The following is a 20,068-nucleotide window of genomic DNA, read 5'->3' on the forward strand; positions in this document are numbered from 1 at the left end:
ACCGCCCAGATCCCTTCTTCGGGGGAAAACTGTGTCAGACCTTTTCTCCTGACGGACTCCTTGGCCACCCCGAAGGCCCAACCGTCCGAGGCCCCCACCTCCACTTCCCAGTAATGTCTTCCTGACTTGAAGCCCGTGGTAGCCAGCACCCGAGAGTTCGTGTCGAATCTCTTGGGGTTGTCGGGCAGGTCCTGTTTCCTACAGCCCATCCTCACGCTCTTGAGGTCTGCAGAGAGGATGAGGAGGTGGTTTGCCGAATCGGGGTCCAGGGTCAGGTCCTCTGTTGATGACAGCAGTGACAGTAACTCAATAAGAATTTTAACAATTAAAAACCCAAGCTGGGGATGGTTTTATCAGTTGCTGAACCACATCCCAACCTCAACAACCACATCCCAACCTCAATAACCACATCCCAACCTCTTCAGCTGCCTGGACGGTCTGTGGTGAAGGAAAGCCAAGTTCAGACGCTGGCTTGGCTTTGAGGTGCTTGAGATGCCTCCTCTCACCCTTGACTCTGCAGGAAGCCTGGAGGCTTGGGGCTAATTTTAAGAGGAGTAATTTTAGATGTTAAGAAATATGCTACTTCTCTCTACGAGCACACAGGGACAAGCTACATGTGTGAGAAATTTGGAGGTGGGTGAGGAAGGTCCCAGTTAAAGATATGCGATGAGCATCTACCTCACCTTTTCACATCCCCACCAGCTGAGGGTGAAGAACAACATGGCAAAGCAAATCATGGTGAATGAGGACCAAGATCTGGTTCAAGATGTCCTAGGGGGAGACCTACAACTGCCTTGTAGTCTTTGGCTCTTTGATCAGTTCATGATCCTTCAGCAATGCCGCCAGGCAGCACCCCTCAAACACTGACCAGGGGGGACTCATCTGTCCTCCCACATTGACACCCCAATTCCCTTCATGGGAGGGCAAAACTCATGCTGCTGCTGCCAAGAAATGGGATACCAACAGCATAAGGACATTAGGAGCAAAGAAGACAATAAAACCACATGCAAATGATTAGCAATGATACACAGTAAAAATGGACCTTAGATCGAGACTTTTTTCCCCAAATAAATTGGTAATTTTTGTTTCTTGTTTTTGTTTCTGGCTCACAACACACAAGATGGGGTATGCACGCCCCTCAGATCATAAATTGCTGAGTATCTGTCCCCAAACTATCCCATGATGACAAGTCCTCATGGAAAGCCATGACCTAAGGGCATCTTTACACACCAGACCACATCTGGACAACCCAAAAGAAACATGCATGTAGGTGAAGTTTGATACCAACATCTTTTCCCCTTCCAAAATCAGGCTCAAAGGAAACAGCGAGCACGTTAGTGACCTCAAATTGTGGTTGTAGTCAGCAAAGTTGCCATGAATGAATGAGACCCTTTGGGGGAATCTACGATGGGACCTTTGGAGCTGAAATGTGTCGGATGCCGCACCAGAGTTTGTTTAGCTAAAGGTCTTTATGCTCTTTTGAAGTCCACAGATTTGGACCTGGCATATGAAGTCCAAAAAGACCCGTGATGGGATTGAAAGCTTCATGGTGTTTCACAGGGGTCAGAAAGGTGATAGCAACCACAAAAGCTCTTGGAAAAGATGAACTAAGGCAGTCAGAGGAGTGAGATTCAACAACTGCTACGAGGTTTTGGCTGGTCCCTTCTTCACCCCTTGATCCCCCAGCTCTCTGCAGCATAAGCTGCGGCCCAATCTGCTTTCAGAGGGTTTGCTGGTATAATGCACCAGCCGAGTTATACCTCTGCACATGCACACACACCACCGCGGACATGCAGTAAGGGTCGTTTTGCCATTTTGCTTTTAAATGGTGGTCATCAGCCTTTCTTCTTTTGCTTTGCCCAAGCCCTTGGCATTTTCCAGAGGTATCTGGGGATATTTGTGAGCAGAGTCTGGCCCCTCTGAGCTGGATGGTCTTTGGAAAAGATCCAACCCATGGCTTGTCCTCCTCTGCCTTCCCCAAGGGGTTTGCAAACCCCATGCTGAAGACCACCATTCTTAAAAGCGAGAATAAGCCTTCTCTTCAAAAAGAGGGCTTTGCTTTGCGGGGGTAACTCTGGCCGCTCTGGGCATGGGTATGCAACCTTCACCCCAAGGGAGCTGGAGGATTGGGGCAGGTTTTAACATCATCTGCCCATGCCCTGCACCCACCACAGTGCAAAGTCAGAGGGATGAGGCTGGTGACAGAACCACTGAGGAGCCCATCATTGTGCTTTCCGGGCTCATTGGCATTCCCCTGTCCTCACCGCCGCTGGTGAAGCAAAGCAGAAGCTCATCCAGCGTTGAAAGAGTCAATCTGGGCCAACCCAGCTGGTTTTGCCGGTTGCAAGTTCATGACCTCTCATGTGAACTCGCTCCTTTGCCAACCCCAGAGAGTTGGTGAGCAAGTCTTCTCCATCACAGCACGATTCGAAAGCAACCGCCTGCCCACAGCCACGATTTCAACAGCTTTCCGCAGAATTTAAGTCATCTCAGTTTGCACTGGAGCGGATTACGGAGCGCTCACACCTTCCCTCCCAAACCCTGGTGGAAATAGGAGCCCGATCACAGAGCAAATCTGGCAGACTTAAAGCAGGTTGTGGCTTTAAAGGGTATGAATGCATTTGGGGTTCAAATATCTGTTCTTTCTGTTCCGCACTGTAGTTTTGTTAAGTGTAAACAGGCAGAAAGGACCTAGTTTAGCTGTCAGATCCCCGGCGTCAGCTAGAAAAATCGTCTTTTGACTCTCGAACTGAGCAGGCTGGATCTGGAAATCATCAAGAGAGAAGAAATTAAAAACAAAAAAAAAAAAAAAGAAATCTAGAGTGCCTTTTTTCTGGTTTTTCCCCCTCTCTTTGGCTTTGCAAAACCAGCTTTGCAAATCACAACCACAATTTAAAGTCTTTGCTCCAGGGCGCTACGTCTTAAATATTTTCCTTTTACCTTTTTCACCTCTTCCCAGTTCATCTCGCAGGTTTTCTGAAAAGAAGAGACAGAGAAGTAAATGGCAACACCGAGAGAGACAGAGGGAGCCACAAGATCTCCTTTATGGGGACGTTTACACCCACACCACATTGCCGAAGTGCTGTCTTTGCCGCATGGGACTCGACAGGCAGCAAGAGCTGAGGATGGAGCAATGCCAGCTCCCACCAGCTTGTGCAACGGGGACAAGCAACAGGAGAAATTCCTGCTAAATATTTTTTAATTTTTATCCAAAAAAAAGCCTAAAAAAAAAAAAAAAAAGCTTCTCGACATCAAGAGAATGCAGGGTTTATTTAAACCTCATTTATCGTGCCCTGCCGTATTTGGTTCTCCTCCTTGTATTATGAGTTTCAAACTTTTAGTATAATACTTTAAGCCTATTATTGCTCCAGAGCATAGTTTGGATTTAGGGATTTTCTCTTCCAGATCTGCTTTCTGGTGCTTGCTTCCTTTCCAAATCCCTCAGCACCATCTCGTGGCTTTGCTGCATTGCTGCAAGGGGTTGGTTTTTAAATGCAAAGCTTGGCTATCCCCGCCTCAAACTATTCGAGATGTGAAAATCGCAGATTTTACTGCACTCAAATCGATGTGGCAGGTTCGGGTTTTTCCCTCTTTAAAAAAAAATCCTGCATCTCCTTCACTGGCAGCCTGGCAGGGTGAGTCTCCTCCTGTTCATGCACATCTCCAGAAGTCCTTTCCAACATAATTTATTCTCCTATTTCGGTACTGCTGGCCAGGCATGTGCTAAGGGACCTCGAGACATCCGCAGCATCCCCAGCACTCCTCATCCCTTTTCCCCGACGCCTGCTAAAGGCCAGGCCTATTTTAAACCCCCCGGTTTCGTTTTCACGTACCTCTGAATTTTTTTAAGACTTTCTCAAGGACGACGGTCTTGAGGGAGAAATTGCAGATGTGCATTTTCATATCTGTGCATACCGGCACAGGCTTCTGGCACTTCACGTCGTCACTTCTGCAGAGAAAAAAGTCAAAACAATAAGAAAATCATTGCTATTCCCCCTCTTCCTTTTTCAGTTGCGGTTGGCAGTGTGCAATGCTCCCATCCCATCCCACCGGCAGTCTGTCCAAGTGCTCAACGTTATATTGCGAGGATCGCACATGGATTTCAACCTGCCTGGGCTGAGGACACCGGGATTTATACGGCATCTTTGAAAACCCCCTCAGCTGGTTGCTGGAAAGGGTGTCTGTGCTGGGTTACCCCCCCTCAGCTGCTCTTGCTGCAGCTTAAATTTCATTTTTGGTGCTTAAGTGGTGCCTAAACCATTGCCCTGGGTGAATTGCGTATCAGGCAAATAAGATGACTTGGGGTTTCTGGTCTCACTTGACCTTTGAAGAAACTGCCTGGTAGGAAAAGACTTTGTGATAACTCCAAGTTTTCCAAGAAACTGGAAGACACCCAGGGCTTGCACCGAGTAGGAGGCAAGCTCCGTCTACCCCGGTGCCTCCCTGGGCATCTGGATTGCAAACACTGACCTTTAAACAGTGCTGGTGGGGGAAAAAAGCGTGAAAGAAGGGGAGAAGCAGCGCTCCGTACCTGCTTATGGTGTTCATTACATCCTAGAAAGGAAAAAGAGAGACCGAGTGAAATCCCTGCGCAACGTGTGCTACCTCTTCCCTGGCTCAGACAACATGAGAGCAATTCCCCTTCATCTAACCCAACCAGGACGTCCATCCCTTACGGCTGCAACAAGCAGGCGTGGATCCATGCCTCAAATGTTTGCTTTCAGCTTTGGAAGGCCACCGTTCCACCAAATCCCACCCAAGTGTCTACAGCAACTAAAGACCCAGCTGCTTCTGGGGCGAACCATTATGCCCATAGAGTCATGATGTGGTTTAAGTTGGAAGGTGTCTTTGGAGGTCTCTCATCCGACCCGTGCCAGCTTGCCCAGGGCCTTGCCCAGGTGAGTTGGGATTATCTTCTAGGGTGGTGACTACAAAAACCCCTCTGTTTTCTATTCCAGTAGGAATTGTTGTTGTGAACCCAGGTGTAGGCATCTGGCAGCCTTTGAGATGCTCTTAGGGTCTTTCTGCTGGTCTCCCACTTCTGAGAAGGTCCTATCAACCTGTCCCATATGAAGTCTTGAGATACAGAAGGACACCTGCAAGTATCCACCTGCCTAAGAGCCAAAGGGACATCATCTGCCATAACCTGGCCACCTAGAAAGCTGGCATTAAACTTACACGTCTACGTCTCCATGATACCTGGACTTCCATGGTCACCAAGAAGAGTTTAGGGTGCCTCCAAGGGGTGGTTCATCCCACCCCAGGATGGCTATTCCGACAGTGGAAATGGTTTGCCCTCAGGAAGGGTGAATTATGGAGGTAAATTATATGTTAAAATACCCTGAATAACTAGTTGCTTCATGACGAAAATTCACTGAGATGAAACCCAGGTTTAGTCCGGTCCGTGCCACTATTTGTCCTTTCTGATGCCTTTAAAATAACGTAAAGAAGGGCATAAACCGTGGCGAGTACGTCAGATGAGATTCAAAAGCAAAACAAAGCCATACCCATGTCCCAGGGAATGGAAAAAGACTCTGGAGCTGGCTACGGATTTCCAGAGCGGCCTTTTAAAAAAATATCGCCTGTTGTTACAGGGTCATTTGTGCGTATGTTGGTGAGGGCTGAGCAAAGACCACGTGAAATGAGTTTTCACCCATGGCCAAGTGCTGAAACCATCTGCAAATATTTACAGTGCCTGGGAGGGAATTTAACTCTGCAGATCTGTGTGCACCAGAAGCTCAGTCTACTCAGTTTAATCAAAACACCATCAATTAAAAGCAGGTCACCCGTTCGCCTTTTGCCGTTCGGTGGGGGATTGGACTGCTGGATTTTGGGATGGGCAGCTCGGGTGAGCTTCATCTGCGAAGGAGATTTTGGGTAACAGAGAGGGCTGGATTGGCTCCAGCTTCTTTCTTTGCGATGCAATCAATACCTGGGCTCCATCTGCTCTCTCCCTCATACTTTCCAGCTTGGTTAATAGCTCATTTTGACTTGAAAACCCAGCTCTGCTTTCAGGTCCCGGCCAACCTTCTGCAGTCAGGACTTTGCTGCGAAAATTGGCAAGGAGCCGTGTCCTGCTAAGCCTGGCTCCACGTGCCTCTATACTCCACTCCATCCCAAGCCCTCACCAAGGCCTTTAAGCTGGAGGAGCGGACATCTGTGACTTGGCATGCCACAAACCTGCAGCGTTGCAAACCCGTCAAGACCTAGATTTGCAAGGGGAGTTGGTTGGTTTAAGGGTCTAGCCAGTACCGCTCTGGTGGCTCTTCATGCAAGGTCTAATTCAGCTTTGAACGCCTTGAAACAGGAATTTATGGGTGCTAGAAAGGTCCAGACAAATTCATGGAAGAAAAATTTATCAGAGGCTATTAAAAATGAAGAGCACACCTCTGTTTCAGGATGTTCCTGAGCCAGAGATAGTTGCTGTGTGTTATTGCTGGCGTAGCAGAGCTCAGGGCACTCTGACCATGCACCATCTGCTCATTAAAGGTGGGGGGAAAAAAAGGACATTTATCCTCAAAACACCTCTACAGGATCCAGAAACACATTAAAAAAGGATGAAGAAGGGTCATGACTGAGACCTGAAGGCTCATAGCGAACGTCTCACCTTGAGGAACTCAAGCATGGGCTGCTGGATTTTCTCCTCCAGCTCCGTGATGAGCTTATTGAGGAGCGTGATCTCCTTGGAGAGGTCGGTGATGTTCTCGTTCTGCTTCTTGGCGATGTTCTTCTCCATCTTCTCCAGCTGCCCCAGGAGGATGTGCTCCTGGTCATGCAGGAACTGCCGCAGCCTCTCGAACTCCGAGAGCAGCTTCTGCCGCTCGTTCTCGATGGTTTTCTGGGAATAAAACGCAGCAAAAAGGAGTTTAAGCTGGTGCAATGATTTTGGGGTGGAGAGGGGCCACCTGGTGAATTTGGAGCACCTGCCAGTGTCATTGCTGCTGCTTGCTGGTTTGCTTGTGAGACTGGTGCCTTCAACTGGGGAGGGGTGAGGAGATACTGCGTGTGGCACGCCCGGCCTGAGGCATTGAAAAGGGGTGGGGATGGAAGAGCAAAGGCCATGGGCCTCCACAAACAGCCGTTATCTTCATTCTCCTCCACGTGTCCCAACCTGGACCCTTGTCCCCACCACCCCAGAGCACTGCATCGCAGGCACGCACCAAGAGCTCCTGGGTTTTCTTATCATCGTTCACTTTAAACTCCAGTAGCTCTTGCCTCTCCTTTTTCAGGAAATCCAAGCGTCCCTGGATTTTCTCCTAGAAACAAAGAAAGAAGGTATTACTGGCTTTTCTTTCTTTCTTTTGCTGCATTTGATTTCTTCTGCTGCATTTGATTTCTTCTGCTGCATTATTCTGCCTCTGCACGGTTTGTTCTTGCAGCCGTGCAAAACCAAGCAGAATTACAAGAAAAATTCCAGGGCACTCTCACCGGCTGAACACGCTGGCTCAGCTCTGCCCACGCTCACCCCGACACCCGCGTTTGCAACCCCCAAGGACCGCCCCAAGCTCACATGCATGCAGCCAACACAAAGAAAGGAGACGGAGGATGCCGGAGGAGGGGGCATGCATCGTTTTCATCGGCTGCTGCTGCCGCCTCCCCCGCCTTTGCTCTTGGCACAAGCAAAACTCAGCCTGGCTTTAATCAACTTCTATTCGTCTTTGGGTGCTCGCCCAGACCTAAAATAGATGTGGGTGTTTGCTCCGTCGGCTGTTACCCTGCCGATAAGGTGGGTGCCCGCGGGGAGGGTTTGGGGTAGGGTTTGCGGCGCGATGCTCGCGTGGCTCGAACCCAGGGCTTTTGCAGGAGCTTGGACGGGAGAAACTCGGTCTCACAGCCTCTTGGCTGCCCCGTGTTGAATCCCACGCTCTCCCCGGCTGCAGAGATGATGCGAATGCATGAGAGGGTTTTGCATATCTGGAGTGGAGAGGGGTTTTTCCAGGTCTTTGGAAAGCTAGAAGGCAGCAACCGGCTCTTTGCAGGGCGGTTGAGCGTGGGAAAGCCAGGTGACCGCGGGGGGACTTGAGCAGGCACAAGCACGGCGCGACGCATACAACCGGGAGGCAGAAAGACCTGGGGGGGGTCTTCCTCAGGGCGGACGGACAGACAGACAGGTACCTTGTATTCCTCGGATGCCTCATCGATGGGTACCACGGCGTGCGGCCGGTGCTCCCGGGACCTGTCGCACACCACGCAGATGGTTCTCCGGTCGTCCTTGCAGTAGAGTTTCAGGGCTTCCCTGTGCTTCGCGCAAAGCCCGTCCTCCTCAGCACCCTTGGCCCCGCAAAGGGTGAACTGGCTGATGATCTCGGACATGTTCGCCAGCTGCCGGTTGGGCCTGAAGCTCTTCTGTTGGAAGACCTCTCGGCACTGCGGGCAGGGGAAGTCCATCTCTAGGTCCTTCCAACTCTTGAGGATGCACGCCCGGCAGAAGTTGTGCCCGCACTCGATGGACACGGGGTCTTTGAAGAACTCCAGGCAGACGGAGCAAGTGGCTTCATCCTGGAGATTGCCGGGCAGAAACACCGCCGCCATGGCCTCTCTCCTGTGGGCAAGGACTGATTTCACCGGGGCTGAATGCGGAACATGAATGCTTGGCATGTAGCCCCAAGTGGGCGTTGCTCTTCCAGGAATGAACCCGCTGCCCGAGGTCACTTCTGCAGTGTCTGGTTTCTTTAAACTGGTAACGAAGACCTCGGCGTTAGGGGACAACACATAGGTAGAAGAAAAAGAAAGTGGGAAGGTCCTTGCCCTTTGCTCCCCCACAAATCCTGGGGCTCCCTCTCATTTTTTTTTGCAGGCGGGAGGTGGGAAAAGGGAAATCGTTTGGGATACGGTCGCCAGATCTGGGTCTCGTTGCTTTTTGGCTGACCTGGCGCTAAATGCAAGATCTGAGTCCCCAGGCTTGTGTTTAAGGGCTGCTCTAGGCTCTGATCCAGGTAACCATCTAAGCTCTCGTTAAAGACCCATTTTGCCCTGCAAGCTTCAGCTGGGGACTCAGATGACTTGGTTGAGCTCCAGGGCTCAACAAGGGCCATAAAAAGCAACAGGAGAAAGGGAATGCACATGGATGCAAAGCCCATATCAAGGTGGTGGGGGGGGAAGTTTCCCAAATCATTAAAGATTAACCTCTGGACTGGGGTCCTGCATCTCAGAAACACTTTTTGTCTTCCAAGAACATTTTGCGAAGCTTTGCCTTACATGGGAAAGGTAATTAATATATATGGCTGGTGGTTGTCTGTAAGATGGTTGTCTCCACCCGAGCAGCTCACCAAAGCTCTTGTTACGGAGAGCAGAGGTAAAAGTGAGTGACAGTCATCTAGTTACTTGGAGGGGGGGGTTACATTACCATCAACAGAGAAATCACTCTGGAGAGTGATTCATCTTCTCCTAATGAGGACTTGAAAACAGATCAAGCGATCCTATCCATAAATGTTGGTTTCAAAGTCCAGCCCAGTTGATCTGACATCTCCACATTGAGATCTTTTCCCTTGGAGACATCTGGAGCTAAGAGGAGACAAACCCCAACCCCAGTGGTTGTACTGGAGGAGTTATATTAGCAAAACTAGTCTTGGTGTCCTGACGCCAGGGGTTTGCGAAGGGTTTCTGGTTTGTCGTAGGGGTTGTGTTCATCCTGACACCTTTGCAGTTGGGGAAGAACACCGAGGAGGGGTACCCATCCTCCACTTGAACCTCCCTTGTAACTTCAAAACTTTTCTGGCATTTGCGTTTTCTAGCATCTACTGAACAGGAGCATCAGTCTTCAGGCATGCATTTACTGCTAATCCAGACTTGCTCATTTGGGTCTAGAAATGGGCTTTTTCAGGTCAGTTTAAATACAATTCTGGGCTTGGAAAGGAATCTTCTCACAGGAAAACAAAATCTCAATACCAGCGCTTGCTACGACCCACATTAGTTTGTGATCGGAAAAAACACGGAACAAATGACTCAGGCAAATAGCAGAATATATATACACATTTATATGTATATATTCACACACAGACTCATATATAGGTGCATATATATGTAGACACATATATCCCTATATATGCAATATATATCCATTTATATGTACGCAGTTCCCAATGGAAAAGGAATTTTTCTGCAGACCACCGTTTCCACCTCTGTGCATATTTATCTACCCACCCTGCTCATATACATCAACATATATTTATAGACACACACACCACTCCCTAGGGAAGGGCAATTTCTTTCTCTTCCACTTTCCCTTTCTCTTGATCCGTAAATAAACACAAACTATGTAATTTTTCCTATGCTATGCATGTGTTTTTCATCACATCTCTGCAGAAAGGAAGAGGTGATGGGCTATGAGCCGGAGAGAAATCCACACGTTATCCAGAGGTGCATAAATAGCAAAGAAAAAAAGAGAGCGAAACGCCTCGACAGAAACAACGGGCAGCCCAGTGGGAAAAGCAGGAGAACAAGGTGGGTATGGGGGGGGGGGAAAGGACAGACGACCTCCAGACAGACGGACGAGCGCATCCCACTGCCCTCCCTGTGCCCCCAGCTGACCCCGCGTACCTCGGAGCAGCGGCGTAGGAAAGGGGCATCCTCCCGAATCGCCCCACCTTTTGCGTGGGGAGGGTGTTAGCGGGGGGCAGGTGGGGGGGGTGCCTGGTGGCCGAGGGCTCCCAGCGGGAAGCAGCCCCCGGCAGTCGCTCCACCGCGCTCTGACGAAGGAAACCGGCCCGAGCCCTGGATGCCTCCGACATTTCGGTGCCGTTCAAGCTCCTGCTCCTTCCCAGCCCTCGGTTGCCCCATTTGTCCCCTCTGTCACCCCCCGCCCCATCTCACTTACCATTCCTTCCCCTCCCCCATTGCATCTATCCTGGGCACCCACCGATCTCCTTCCCTCCTCCTCCTCCTCCCCAGCCGCTCTGGCTCTGCTCCCCTTCCCTGTGCCAAAGCTCTTTTCCCTGCCCAGAGCCAGGATCGCATTTCCAGCACCTCCCTCCACCTGTCTCCCAGCCCAGACCTTCTCCACAGGGTCTCTGCAGCCCTTTAACCCTCTCCAATGACCCATCTTTCCCTCCAGAAGAGCAGGAAGGAGTGAAGTTTTTCGTCCCTCCTCCGAAGCCATCCATGAACGATTCATTCTCCCAGCTCATATTTGGGGCGGCGTCATGCAAAGAAGGGCAGAAACATCTCCTGCAGGATATCTCACACCTACCGTGGGTGGCTTGTTTAGGTAAGGAGATGTTGGGACATCCAAAACAACATGGTTTCTTGCAGGACTGGCTTTTGGTACCAAACCATCCCAGGGTTTATGGTTCTTTGAGGTTTTGTCCTATGTTGGGTGAGTCCAAGCGTGTTCAGACTCTTCCAGGTAGGACATGTGTGAGCAATCACTGTCCTGCACTGGAGTTGCCCCTGCTTAGCCCAAAACTGGAACCAGCTACAAGGCTGGACAGACAGAGATTTGGGCTCAGTCTCAAGACTGGAAGGAGTCTCCAAACTTCCCATTCCAGAAACAGGTTGGAAGTCGAACCTGGCTCCAGAAGACACCCATATCCACAGAAGGAAGGAGCCCCTACATCCCCAAGCCACACAGAAATCTCTGCTGCCGTCAGTTTATCTGCAAAACAAACTCCTCAGGGGGTGATAACCAAAAGGAGCATCCCTCCCCTCTGCTGCCCAGTGCAGCAGACAGGAGGGGTTTTTTTATCCTCATTAAAAAAATATCATCTGTCATTTAGCTAAATAACTTCTTGGTGCACTGAGCTTCCCAGCTACAAATGCATCAGACAAAATAAAACCCTCTTTTCCTTTTTTTCCCTCTCCCTTGTGCCGCAATAAGACAGAAAAAGTCCAAAATACCCATTTTCCTAGACCAGACAGTGACAACAGCAGAATCTCCACCTCTATACGATTCCCACACTTTATGCTCATGGTTTCTCCTCCCGCCCTGGACATTTTGCCCTCAGAGATAGGGGCGATGCTAAAAAAAAGCCCATTTATTTTAAAACTGCCTATAACACTTGCTTTCCCCTCTTCAGGGCCTTTGGGCTGCAGGCAGCAACTACACGTGTCCTGAACTGAGCAAGCTCTTCCTTCAGGTTTCATCTGAAGTCAACAGCAGAAGTTTGGTACCTCCTGAAGGCCCATTTATTGTCTACGCTAGATGGATAACTCAACTTCTGTTGACTAGTAAGGGAGTTTTGGGGTAGCACAGGTGAAATAAATACCTAAAATGGATCAGATAGACATGTCCTTTACTTCGCTGGGCTTCCAGCAGCTCCCTGACGCTCTCCTTCGCAACCCTTGGTGCAAAGTTCCCAGCAAAGAAGTTCCCAGCCCTGCGCCGTAGGATGCGACCAGGGGAAAGCACCTTGGCTTGCCCTTGGGGTTTTAGTAGCAGGATTATGTTCAGGGCCACGAGCTGCTCCCAGACCACCGGGAACGCTGAGTTTGAAGAGCTGTTAATAGGAGCGTCTGGCTGGAGAAGGAAAACAGGCACACGAGCCAAATTCAGCTGCCAGTTATAAGCCTGCGGGTTTATTGCTAGAGCTGGAACAAAATCAGATGCGTAGGGGAGCCCTGCAGACAACCATCCTAATTTTAGGGTGATAATCGTTCAAGATTAAATTGAGGACTCATAGCATTGAAATGGCTGGACCACATCAGTAGCCCTGGTCCTGCCCCCGTTGCAAGCTAGTCCGTGGGGTCCTCGTCCCACTCTTCGTTGCAGAGGTCCGTCTCACAGCAGGACTACCGGGATGTCAGGCGGGATTCTGCATCGGATGCCCGTTCTCGGCCGCAGTTCATCACGGAGGTGCAACCTTGCTGGTAATAGAGGGTCACCTTCCCTGCAGGGGTGGTGGGCAGAGAGGGATCACGGTTAGAAGCCAGATTAATAAAAATCAGTGGTGGACTTTGAAGTTACCAGGTGAGGAACCAGCCCCTTAAATAGCACACCCAAATGAAGTCACACCTTCCTTGCTTTAATTAAGAGAAAGAGCTAAACGAGGCATGTGCACACACAGACAAAGCTCACATGGCTTCTTTGGGAGATAGAGTCTCTCCTTTGTCTAAAAGGGACTTTTTTTAGCCATATGTAGGGCAACCTCCACCGAGAGAAGGAATTTGGCCCCTGGCCTTAGCCCTTTCCCGCATCAGGTTCATCATTGCCTCCTCATTCATTCTGCAAATCAATTTGGTTTTCCAACGACGAGGACAACCCCCACTGAACCAAAGGAAACACATGGTTTTGACACACCCCCCCCACCCCCCGACATACCCAGGGAGGTTTTAATGATGGCACATTTCTCTCTCCGCTCACAAGTCGTTTCATTCGCTCCCCGGAAACATCCGACGAAGGGGATCTTGTACTTGCAGACTTTGCATTGAAGAGCCTCAACTGCAGCAACAGAAGAGGCAATGAACTTGGGGCTCTGCAGGGCCATGAAGAGGCAATGAACTTCTGCAGAGACGTGGGGAATTTTGCTTCAAACACCCCTACGATAAGATGGGGGTGACCCCAGAGAAGACGTAGAACCCACCAGGGAAAGGACCAAGTGTCACCTTCACTAAGAGACCTGGTAATGCGAGCCCTCATCTGCAGGGGAGAGGCAGATGATGCCTACGGACACTTCTTGGCAGAGCTTTGCAGACAGACATGGCCTTGGGTGAACAAACCAAATTAGAGACCCATGGAGAATAAATGTGGATGTGGGCTCCGGGGTGGGGCTCATCCACAGCAAGACCATCACAACAGCTCTCTGGGGCACATCTAACCCAGGATCCAGCAACCTACAGCTGAAGCTCCTGACCTAGAGGAGCTTCTCTTTGGATCCAATAGCTGCCCCGGGAAGCGAGTGGAAAAGTCATTTTATTCAAGTAATGATGAAAACAGTTGCAGAGATTTCCTTCCACTGACTGTAGACCCAGAGCAGAGGACACCCAGCTCACATGGCAGCAACAACACTGCAGACATCAAGAGCTTGGCAAGGCACATCCAACCACCATCGGATGTTCCCCTGCCCTTTATTAAATCCCATTAATAAAGGGGGATTTTAATAAATAAATCCCATTAAATCCCAAATTTATTTAACTGTGACCCTCCACTTACCGACTCCGACGCACAGGACAAGGGCCAGCCCCACGAAGAGCAGCTTCATCTTGGGAAAGGGGACAGATCCTGACCTCCCAGCTGCACCTCAGCCCAGCACAGGGTTACCTATGAATGAGAACAGCTCAGGTGGTTTATCAATCCCTGTAACAAGTTTCCTCAGTCATCAGCCTTCTAGCAGGGGGAAAAGCAATCAGGCAAAAACCTCACAGTACAGATGCTTGTGATGTCCCTTTTGGGGCAAAACAAGTAGAGAAACTTGAAGCACATTATTAGACAATCCTCCAGCACCTTAAAAAGCTGAAATACAGGCAATTCCACCTTTCTGCTCCATTAATTTTAACAGCCATGCTTTCAAGGCAGAAATCTCCCGAGTGAATAAAATGATCTATGAGAAAAAAAAAAACACATTTCTTTATTTCCTAAGATGCTTCCACCTCTTGCTTAAACGTAGTACCGGCAATTGTCTGTACCCAGAAACAGGCAGGTTTGGGCAAATAAAGGGGAAAAAAAAAACTTGAACGCCCAACGTGGGGCTCGAACCCACGACCCTGAGATTAAGAGTCTCATGCTCTACCGACTGAGCTAGCCGGGCTACCAAAATCTTCTATTTCCACTCTTTTGCCCTCACCGAAAGTATAAATTGGATGCTGATTTAGAAAAATGCCCAATTTTATGAGGGTAAAAACATTCAAATCAGTGGAAACTCTTCCCTGGGAGATTTAAGAGGGTGTGTCGGGATGGTGCCAGCGGACACGAAACGCGGAAGGAAGACACCAGAAAAGTCCCAAAGCAAAACCCCAAAAGAGGGTCCCTTACCAGGCTCTGCTTTCCCCTCCGAGGTCCAAGCGTCCGCCGGCCACGCGTCCCCGCTGCCTTTATTCCTCTCCTGCGCTTGGGCTGACCCAGGACCTGAACGACCTCAGAGTCCATGGGGGATATTGTTTGGTGGGAACAATGCTTCTGCTTGCACCTGGGCAAACACGGCTCCTCACCAAGCCCCGACAGATCTTTCAGGACGTGGAGTCATTCATTACACGGGTGAGTCTACAGGCTCTCAGGTCCTTTAATCATCCTTTGTGCAGAGAAACACCCCCAGCTCCCAACTTTGAAGTCAACGCAGGGTTAACTCTGCAGGAAAGACCCAAAGAGGCAGATTTTATAGACCTACGAGTAAGCCTAGAGCTCTTCCTATAGCTCTTCCTAGAGCCTATAGCCCTTCTCTGTTTGTGGAGGCGACGCCTTCACAAGTCCCCTTTTGAGACCAGCTAATTTGGGTTTTCCTCCACAAATAGCACCAATAACAGGGGTAGAAGGATATGCCTCATCCCAAATCATGAGGATTTGGGGGTCCTCTCAAAAAGCAACACTCCCTCCTCCCTTCTCTATCCCCCTCCCTCTTCAGCATCATCTTTAATCACACTGATTAACAAGTTGAGCCTCAGACTGGGAAAGTATTACACCGTGCTTCTCTCCAGAGTTTGTACCAGGATACGCGTTGGACCCATGCAAGGACCCAACCCTCTGGGAACTTGCTCTTTGTTTCTGGCTGCCTGGAGGAGTTGAGCTTGGCTTCACGCTTGAGAAAATGCGGGTATCATCTGTATTTGTGCTGTCAGCACAAAACCAGCTGCATAAACATTGTGTTGGGTTGGTACAGGTGAAGCCAAAGGACTTGGAACTAACTTGAAGCAGGTAGGTAGGTTTCTTGGAATCATGTCCTAATTAAACATGTCGTTACTTAAGGCCATAACCATGCAGCTTAAACCCTCCCGAAAAAGAGATCTGACTGTGGACACCAGCCTCCACGCTCTGTTATGAGCCATATTTTCTCAAGCACGTGTGGTCGATGAGTTGTGTTCGTTCTTAGAGCGCTTCCACCCACGGGGGCTGTCAACTGGCTTTCAGCTACCTGTGTCCCCTCAAGGCCACGGCACAAGCTGGTTTGGTCCATATGGAGTAATGGATTGCACCTTTGCCATCCATCTATGTTTTAAAGGAAGCCAACAACCCTGGTCTGCCCTTCTTGGTGGCTTCTCCAACACCTGCGAGTCCTAAAGTTACTCCAGAAAGGTTTTGCAGCCACCCCTCCTCCTGGGGACACCAGGTCCCCAAACCTTCTTTGGCTTGAAGGGGTATGGGAAGAGCATGTTTTGGCTATTCCAGGTCCCACACATGGAGTAGCTCAGCTGAGGGAAAGGCTGGATGAGAAAAATCAAACCAAGAAAAATGCAGGCAAGGAGGGGAAACAACGGGAAGTGCTGAAACTCTTTTCTCTTATGCAAAGTCCTACTTGCAAGCTTTGGAGAAATGGGCTCCAGGATCAGGTGAATGTTTCCCAGCCCTTGTTTTTTGAGTCTCTTCTCTGCTCCATGAAAAACTGCAACCAGTGGGATAAATCAGTGTGATTAAACATGATGCTGAACAGGGAGGGGGATAGAGAAGGGAGGAGGAAGGGCTTGCTTTTTGTCAGGACCCCCAAATGGGATGAGGCACATCCTTCTACCCCTGTTATTGGTGCTATTTCTGGAGGAGAACCCAATTTTTGCTCTACTCTTACACGTGGTGCATCCTCTACTGTTGAGCAAAAGGCTTTGGTCTAAACCAAAAGGGATGCTCTCAATCTACGGTATTAAACACAAGAAAATAGGGTATTAGGGGTTTTTCTTCCTATATTTAGAACCATTGTGCTGTAAACTGAAGAATGTGGATTTCTTGGGATTTATCAGGCACTTTGAGAGCATTTTGGTACAGCCGGTAACACCCCGCTGTTCACTGGGGGTTGGATTTGCTCCCATTTATTACCTAGTTCCAACCTGGAGAGGTTTACATGGCTCAACGACTGCATAAAGCAATAATAAATAACGTAACGCTAGGGCTTGAGACGAGAGCAAGTGGGAATCACTCTGCAATACTCGAGGCTGAAGGGGAATTTAAAACAGAGACAAACGATAGAAAAGGTGAGAAAGGCAGCAGATGAAAAGGCATCTTTCCTCCTTTCAGAGAAAGGGAAGGCCACCCTGACTCCCATACGACACTGGATTTCTTGGGAGACGCAGCTCCTTCCCCTCTCTTTCCCATGACATCCGACCTGCGTGAAACAGCCCTAAAATTTTCGCTAGGTAAGGGCGGGGGGGGCGGCAAAAGTGACGCCCAACGTGGGGCTCGAACCCACGACCCTGAGATTAAGAGTCTCATGCTCTACCGACTGAGCTAGCCGGGCTCTAGAAGAAAAGGGGATGGTGCAGCCTCTGAGCATCAGCCCAGATGCAGGTGGTGCAAGGGCAGGGGGGAATTTTGGGGGGATTCGTCTCAGGAGAGAGAATACAGCCGGCAAAGCTCCAGACCGGCGGGTTGGTTTTGTTTCCCGTGGCTGGTGGAGTGCCAAGTCCCCTTTGCTCTGCATCCAGCCAGACTCTACACCCACGCCCGGGGAGGGCTGGGCCACCGGGTTGCGGGGGAGGGAGTCGGGATGCTCCGCATTGCGCTAAATTTAAAAAAAAAAAAAGAGTAAAAACCACCTTTCCCTGACCGGGAATCGAACCCGGGCCGCGGCGGTGAGAGCGCCGAATCCTAACCACTAGACCACCAGGGAGCTGCAATACCCCTGATTTTCCCCCAGATATCACACCAGATTTGGGGGGGCACAAAGGATTTGGGTTGCACTCGGTGAGCAGGAGGGTCTCTGCGTGTTTTCCTCCTCCTTCCTTTAGCAGCTAAATGCTAAAATCCTCCCAAGCCAACGTTTTATCTTCTGCTGCCATCCAGCGGTCTGCCCTTCTTGGTGGCTTCTCCAACACCTGCGAGTCCTGAAGTTACTCCAGAAAGGTTTTGCAGCCACCCCTCCTCCTGGGGACACCCGGTCCCCAAACACATGGGGTTTCTGTCTGCTCCCATCAGAACTGGAAGGTCTTCCCGACTTTCCGGCTGCTGGATTCATCTCAGTGCATTCAACTGGGGGGAAAACACCCCAGAAGCCACAAGTTCCTCCATTTCTTGGGTGTGATATAAGGGTGAAAAAGAGCAGACTACTGGCATCTCAGTAGCTCTGTAAAAAATATGCACAGCTGTGGATGATGATGTTGCTGCAAGGGGATCAGTCTGATCCCTGGGATTCACGAGAATTTCAAACCATTTACTGGTTTTTCCTGACTTTTAGGCACCTTTCCCATGTTTGAACACAGTTCAGTCATTACACAGGCCTCGTTCTCCACCTACTGCGCACAGATCTCCTAATTTTACAGGAAAGTCTCCATTTGCAGAAGAGATTCACTTCAACTCCTAACATGCCACACTACAGGTAGCATTATATTGGCACATATCTGCAAGTGGAATAGAAATAAGACTGGAGGAGGATGAAAACAGTTCAGCAGAAAAAGTGCTGCAGTTTCCCTTGCCAGGCTCTTTATATCTGAGTTTCTGGAAGAACGGAAATATGAACAGCAAAGAGCTTTAACAAAAGCTACATGGCGATGTAGGTCAGCAGAGATGCAGCAAGGAGGGGAAAGCCCAGATTTAATGACAGTGGGTTGTGCTCCAGAGAGTTAATTGAATGTGGAGCCTGAGATTTTGGCTGCTATTCTAGGTCATGTCTCAAGAACAAATAATTCCACCCAGAAGCAAAAGTCTCCCCCTCCAGGCAGTCTTATTTTTTCAGCTCATTCGTGGGATGAATGAATGCAAAATGTGTTGGGGTGGGGGGGGAAGGGAACAAATGCTTTGCTTGGTTTTGAGCACAGCAGAATCATCTCTTTGGGTACAACATCCAGGAATGGAGCTCAGCCATGAGACAAGCATGGGAAAAAACTCAACCTGGGCAAGGACGGGAGAGTAAAGATGCGAGAGGAAGAGTTGAAAAATATTTAAGTAATACTTAAGTGAAAGAAATAGCAGCATCCCAGGAACAAAACCAATGTCACGCAGGGACAGCACGGAATTATTCATCACCATGCAGCAGAAAAACTCAACCCTCTTAGCATATAACTCCCACTGCTGGGTAAATCCCACCTTGGGTTCTCTATTCAGGGTCTGTCCCACGGTACCTGAGCGAAGGCGGGAGGCAGGGCTGAAGGCAAGCTGGGAACGCAGCCCATGGGATGAATCGTCAGGTTCCATGGCCGTGCACAGATGCTCCTCCAAAGCAGCTTGCAAAAGGGTGAAAAACTCCAAGACTGAGCTTAAATAGAGCCCCTGGACCATGGGCAGGGGGTGGGGGGTCCCAGGTGGGGCTGTTCAGGGCCGTTAATGCTCGTTAGTGCCCTCAGTTGGGCAGTTGGTCTTTCCACGTTAGGAAGAAGAGCTGCTGGTCCCCACGGGTACAGCAGCATCGCTCTGTGTGAGCTCGGGATGTGACAGCACAGTCATCTTTATCTCCATCTAAATGGGTGATGGAAAAAAGACGAGATCTGATGAAGCAGCAGGGTGTAAATGCAACTTATTCCTCCCTATCCATGTGGAAAGCAAATGCCAAAAATCATAGATGTAAAAGAAGTGCTGGGATGAAGCAGTCATCCCATCCCCTCCATATGCAAGTGGTCTCAGGTTCAAAACCACCCCAAAATAACCAAATTAAATCTCAAAGAGCACATGGGTGTCCTGTATAAGTTGCAAAAAGGGGTGGAAAAGGGTAGAGGAGGGGGGAAAAAACCCTAAAAGTGGTGTTTCTGCCTGGTTTCGAACCAGGGACCTTTCGCGTGTTAGGCGAACGTGATAACCACTACACTACAGAAACCTGGAGATGCTCCTCCTGGGGCTCATGCTGCTGGGAACTCAGAAGAAAGCTGGTTTCCTTCATTTTCCCCATGCCCATTCATGCTCCCCACACCCCTTTGACCTTTTTTTGTCCTTCTTCTGACTCTTCTTGTTTTACCCCTCATCTTCCAAGACCAACAAACACAAAAACTTCTCCCTCCCCCTTTGCCAACACCCAACCGGGCCACCCTTCTTCATCATCTCTTGACGGTGCTCAAAGCGATGGACACA

At 49.7% G+C, this 20,068-nt stretch overlaps 1 protein-coding gene and 4 non-coding genes across 5 annotated transcripts in view; all 5 read right to left on the minus strand.

The window, feature by feature from the left end:
• TRIM7 (tripartite motif containing 7) overlaps nt 1-10,676 on the minus strand; it is a 10,941-nt gene extending 265 nt beyond the window's left edge. The window contains exons 1-8 of the mRNA XM_009584649.1: nt 10,540-10,676; nt 8,116-8,542; nt 7,161-7,256; nt 6,608-6,838; nt 4,532-4,554; nt 3,834-3,949; nt 2,941-2,976; nt 1-280 (exon numbers count right to left, since the gene is read on the minus strand). The exon at nt 1-280 is cut by the window's left edge and continues 265 nt beyond it. Coding sequence (XP_009582944.1) covers nt 1-280; nt 2,941-2,976; nt 3,834-3,949; nt 4,532-4,554; nt 6,608-6,838; nt 7,161-7,256; nt 8,116-8,542; nt 10,540-10,568 — 1,238 coding nt within the window. The 5' untranslated portion in view covers nt 10,569-10,676. The remainder of the gene's footprint in view (nt 281-2,940; nt 2,977-3,833; nt 3,950-4,531; nt 4,555-6,607; nt 6,839-7,160; nt 7,257-8,115; nt 8,543-10,539) is intronic.
• Nucleotides 10,677-14,608: 3,932 nt separating this feature from the next.
• On the minus strand, nt 14,609-14,681 carry TRNAK-CUU. Its single transcript has one exon. It is a non-coding gene; the product is annotated as a tRNA-Lys (tRNA).
• A 2,555-nt stretch (nt 14,682-17,236) lies between these two features.
• TRNAK-CUU lies at nt 17,237-17,309 on the minus strand. Its single transcript has one exon. It is a non-coding gene; the product is annotated as a tRNA-Lys (tRNA).
• Nucleotides 17,310-17,609: 300 nt separating this feature from the next.
• TRNAE-CUC lies at nt 17,610-17,681 on the minus strand. The gene has a single exon. It is a non-coding gene; the product is annotated as a tRNA-Glu (tRNA).
• Nucleotides 17,682-19,744: 2,063 nt separating this feature from the next.
• Nucleotides 19,745-19,817, minus strand: TRNAV-AAC. The gene has a single exon. It is a non-coding gene; the product is annotated as a tRNA-Val (tRNA).
• Nucleotides 19,818-20,068: the final 251 nt, after the last annotated feature.

This window comes from Fulmarus glacialis, unplaced genomic scaffold (genome assembly GCF_000690835.1).
Source record: "Fulmarus glacialis isolate BGI_N327 unplaced genomic scaffold, ASM69083v1 scaffold17189, whole genome shotgun sequence".
NCBI classification, from domain to species: domain Eukaryota; kingdom Metazoa; phylum Chordata; class Aves; order Procellariiformes; family Procellariidae; genus Fulmarus; species Fulmarus glacialis.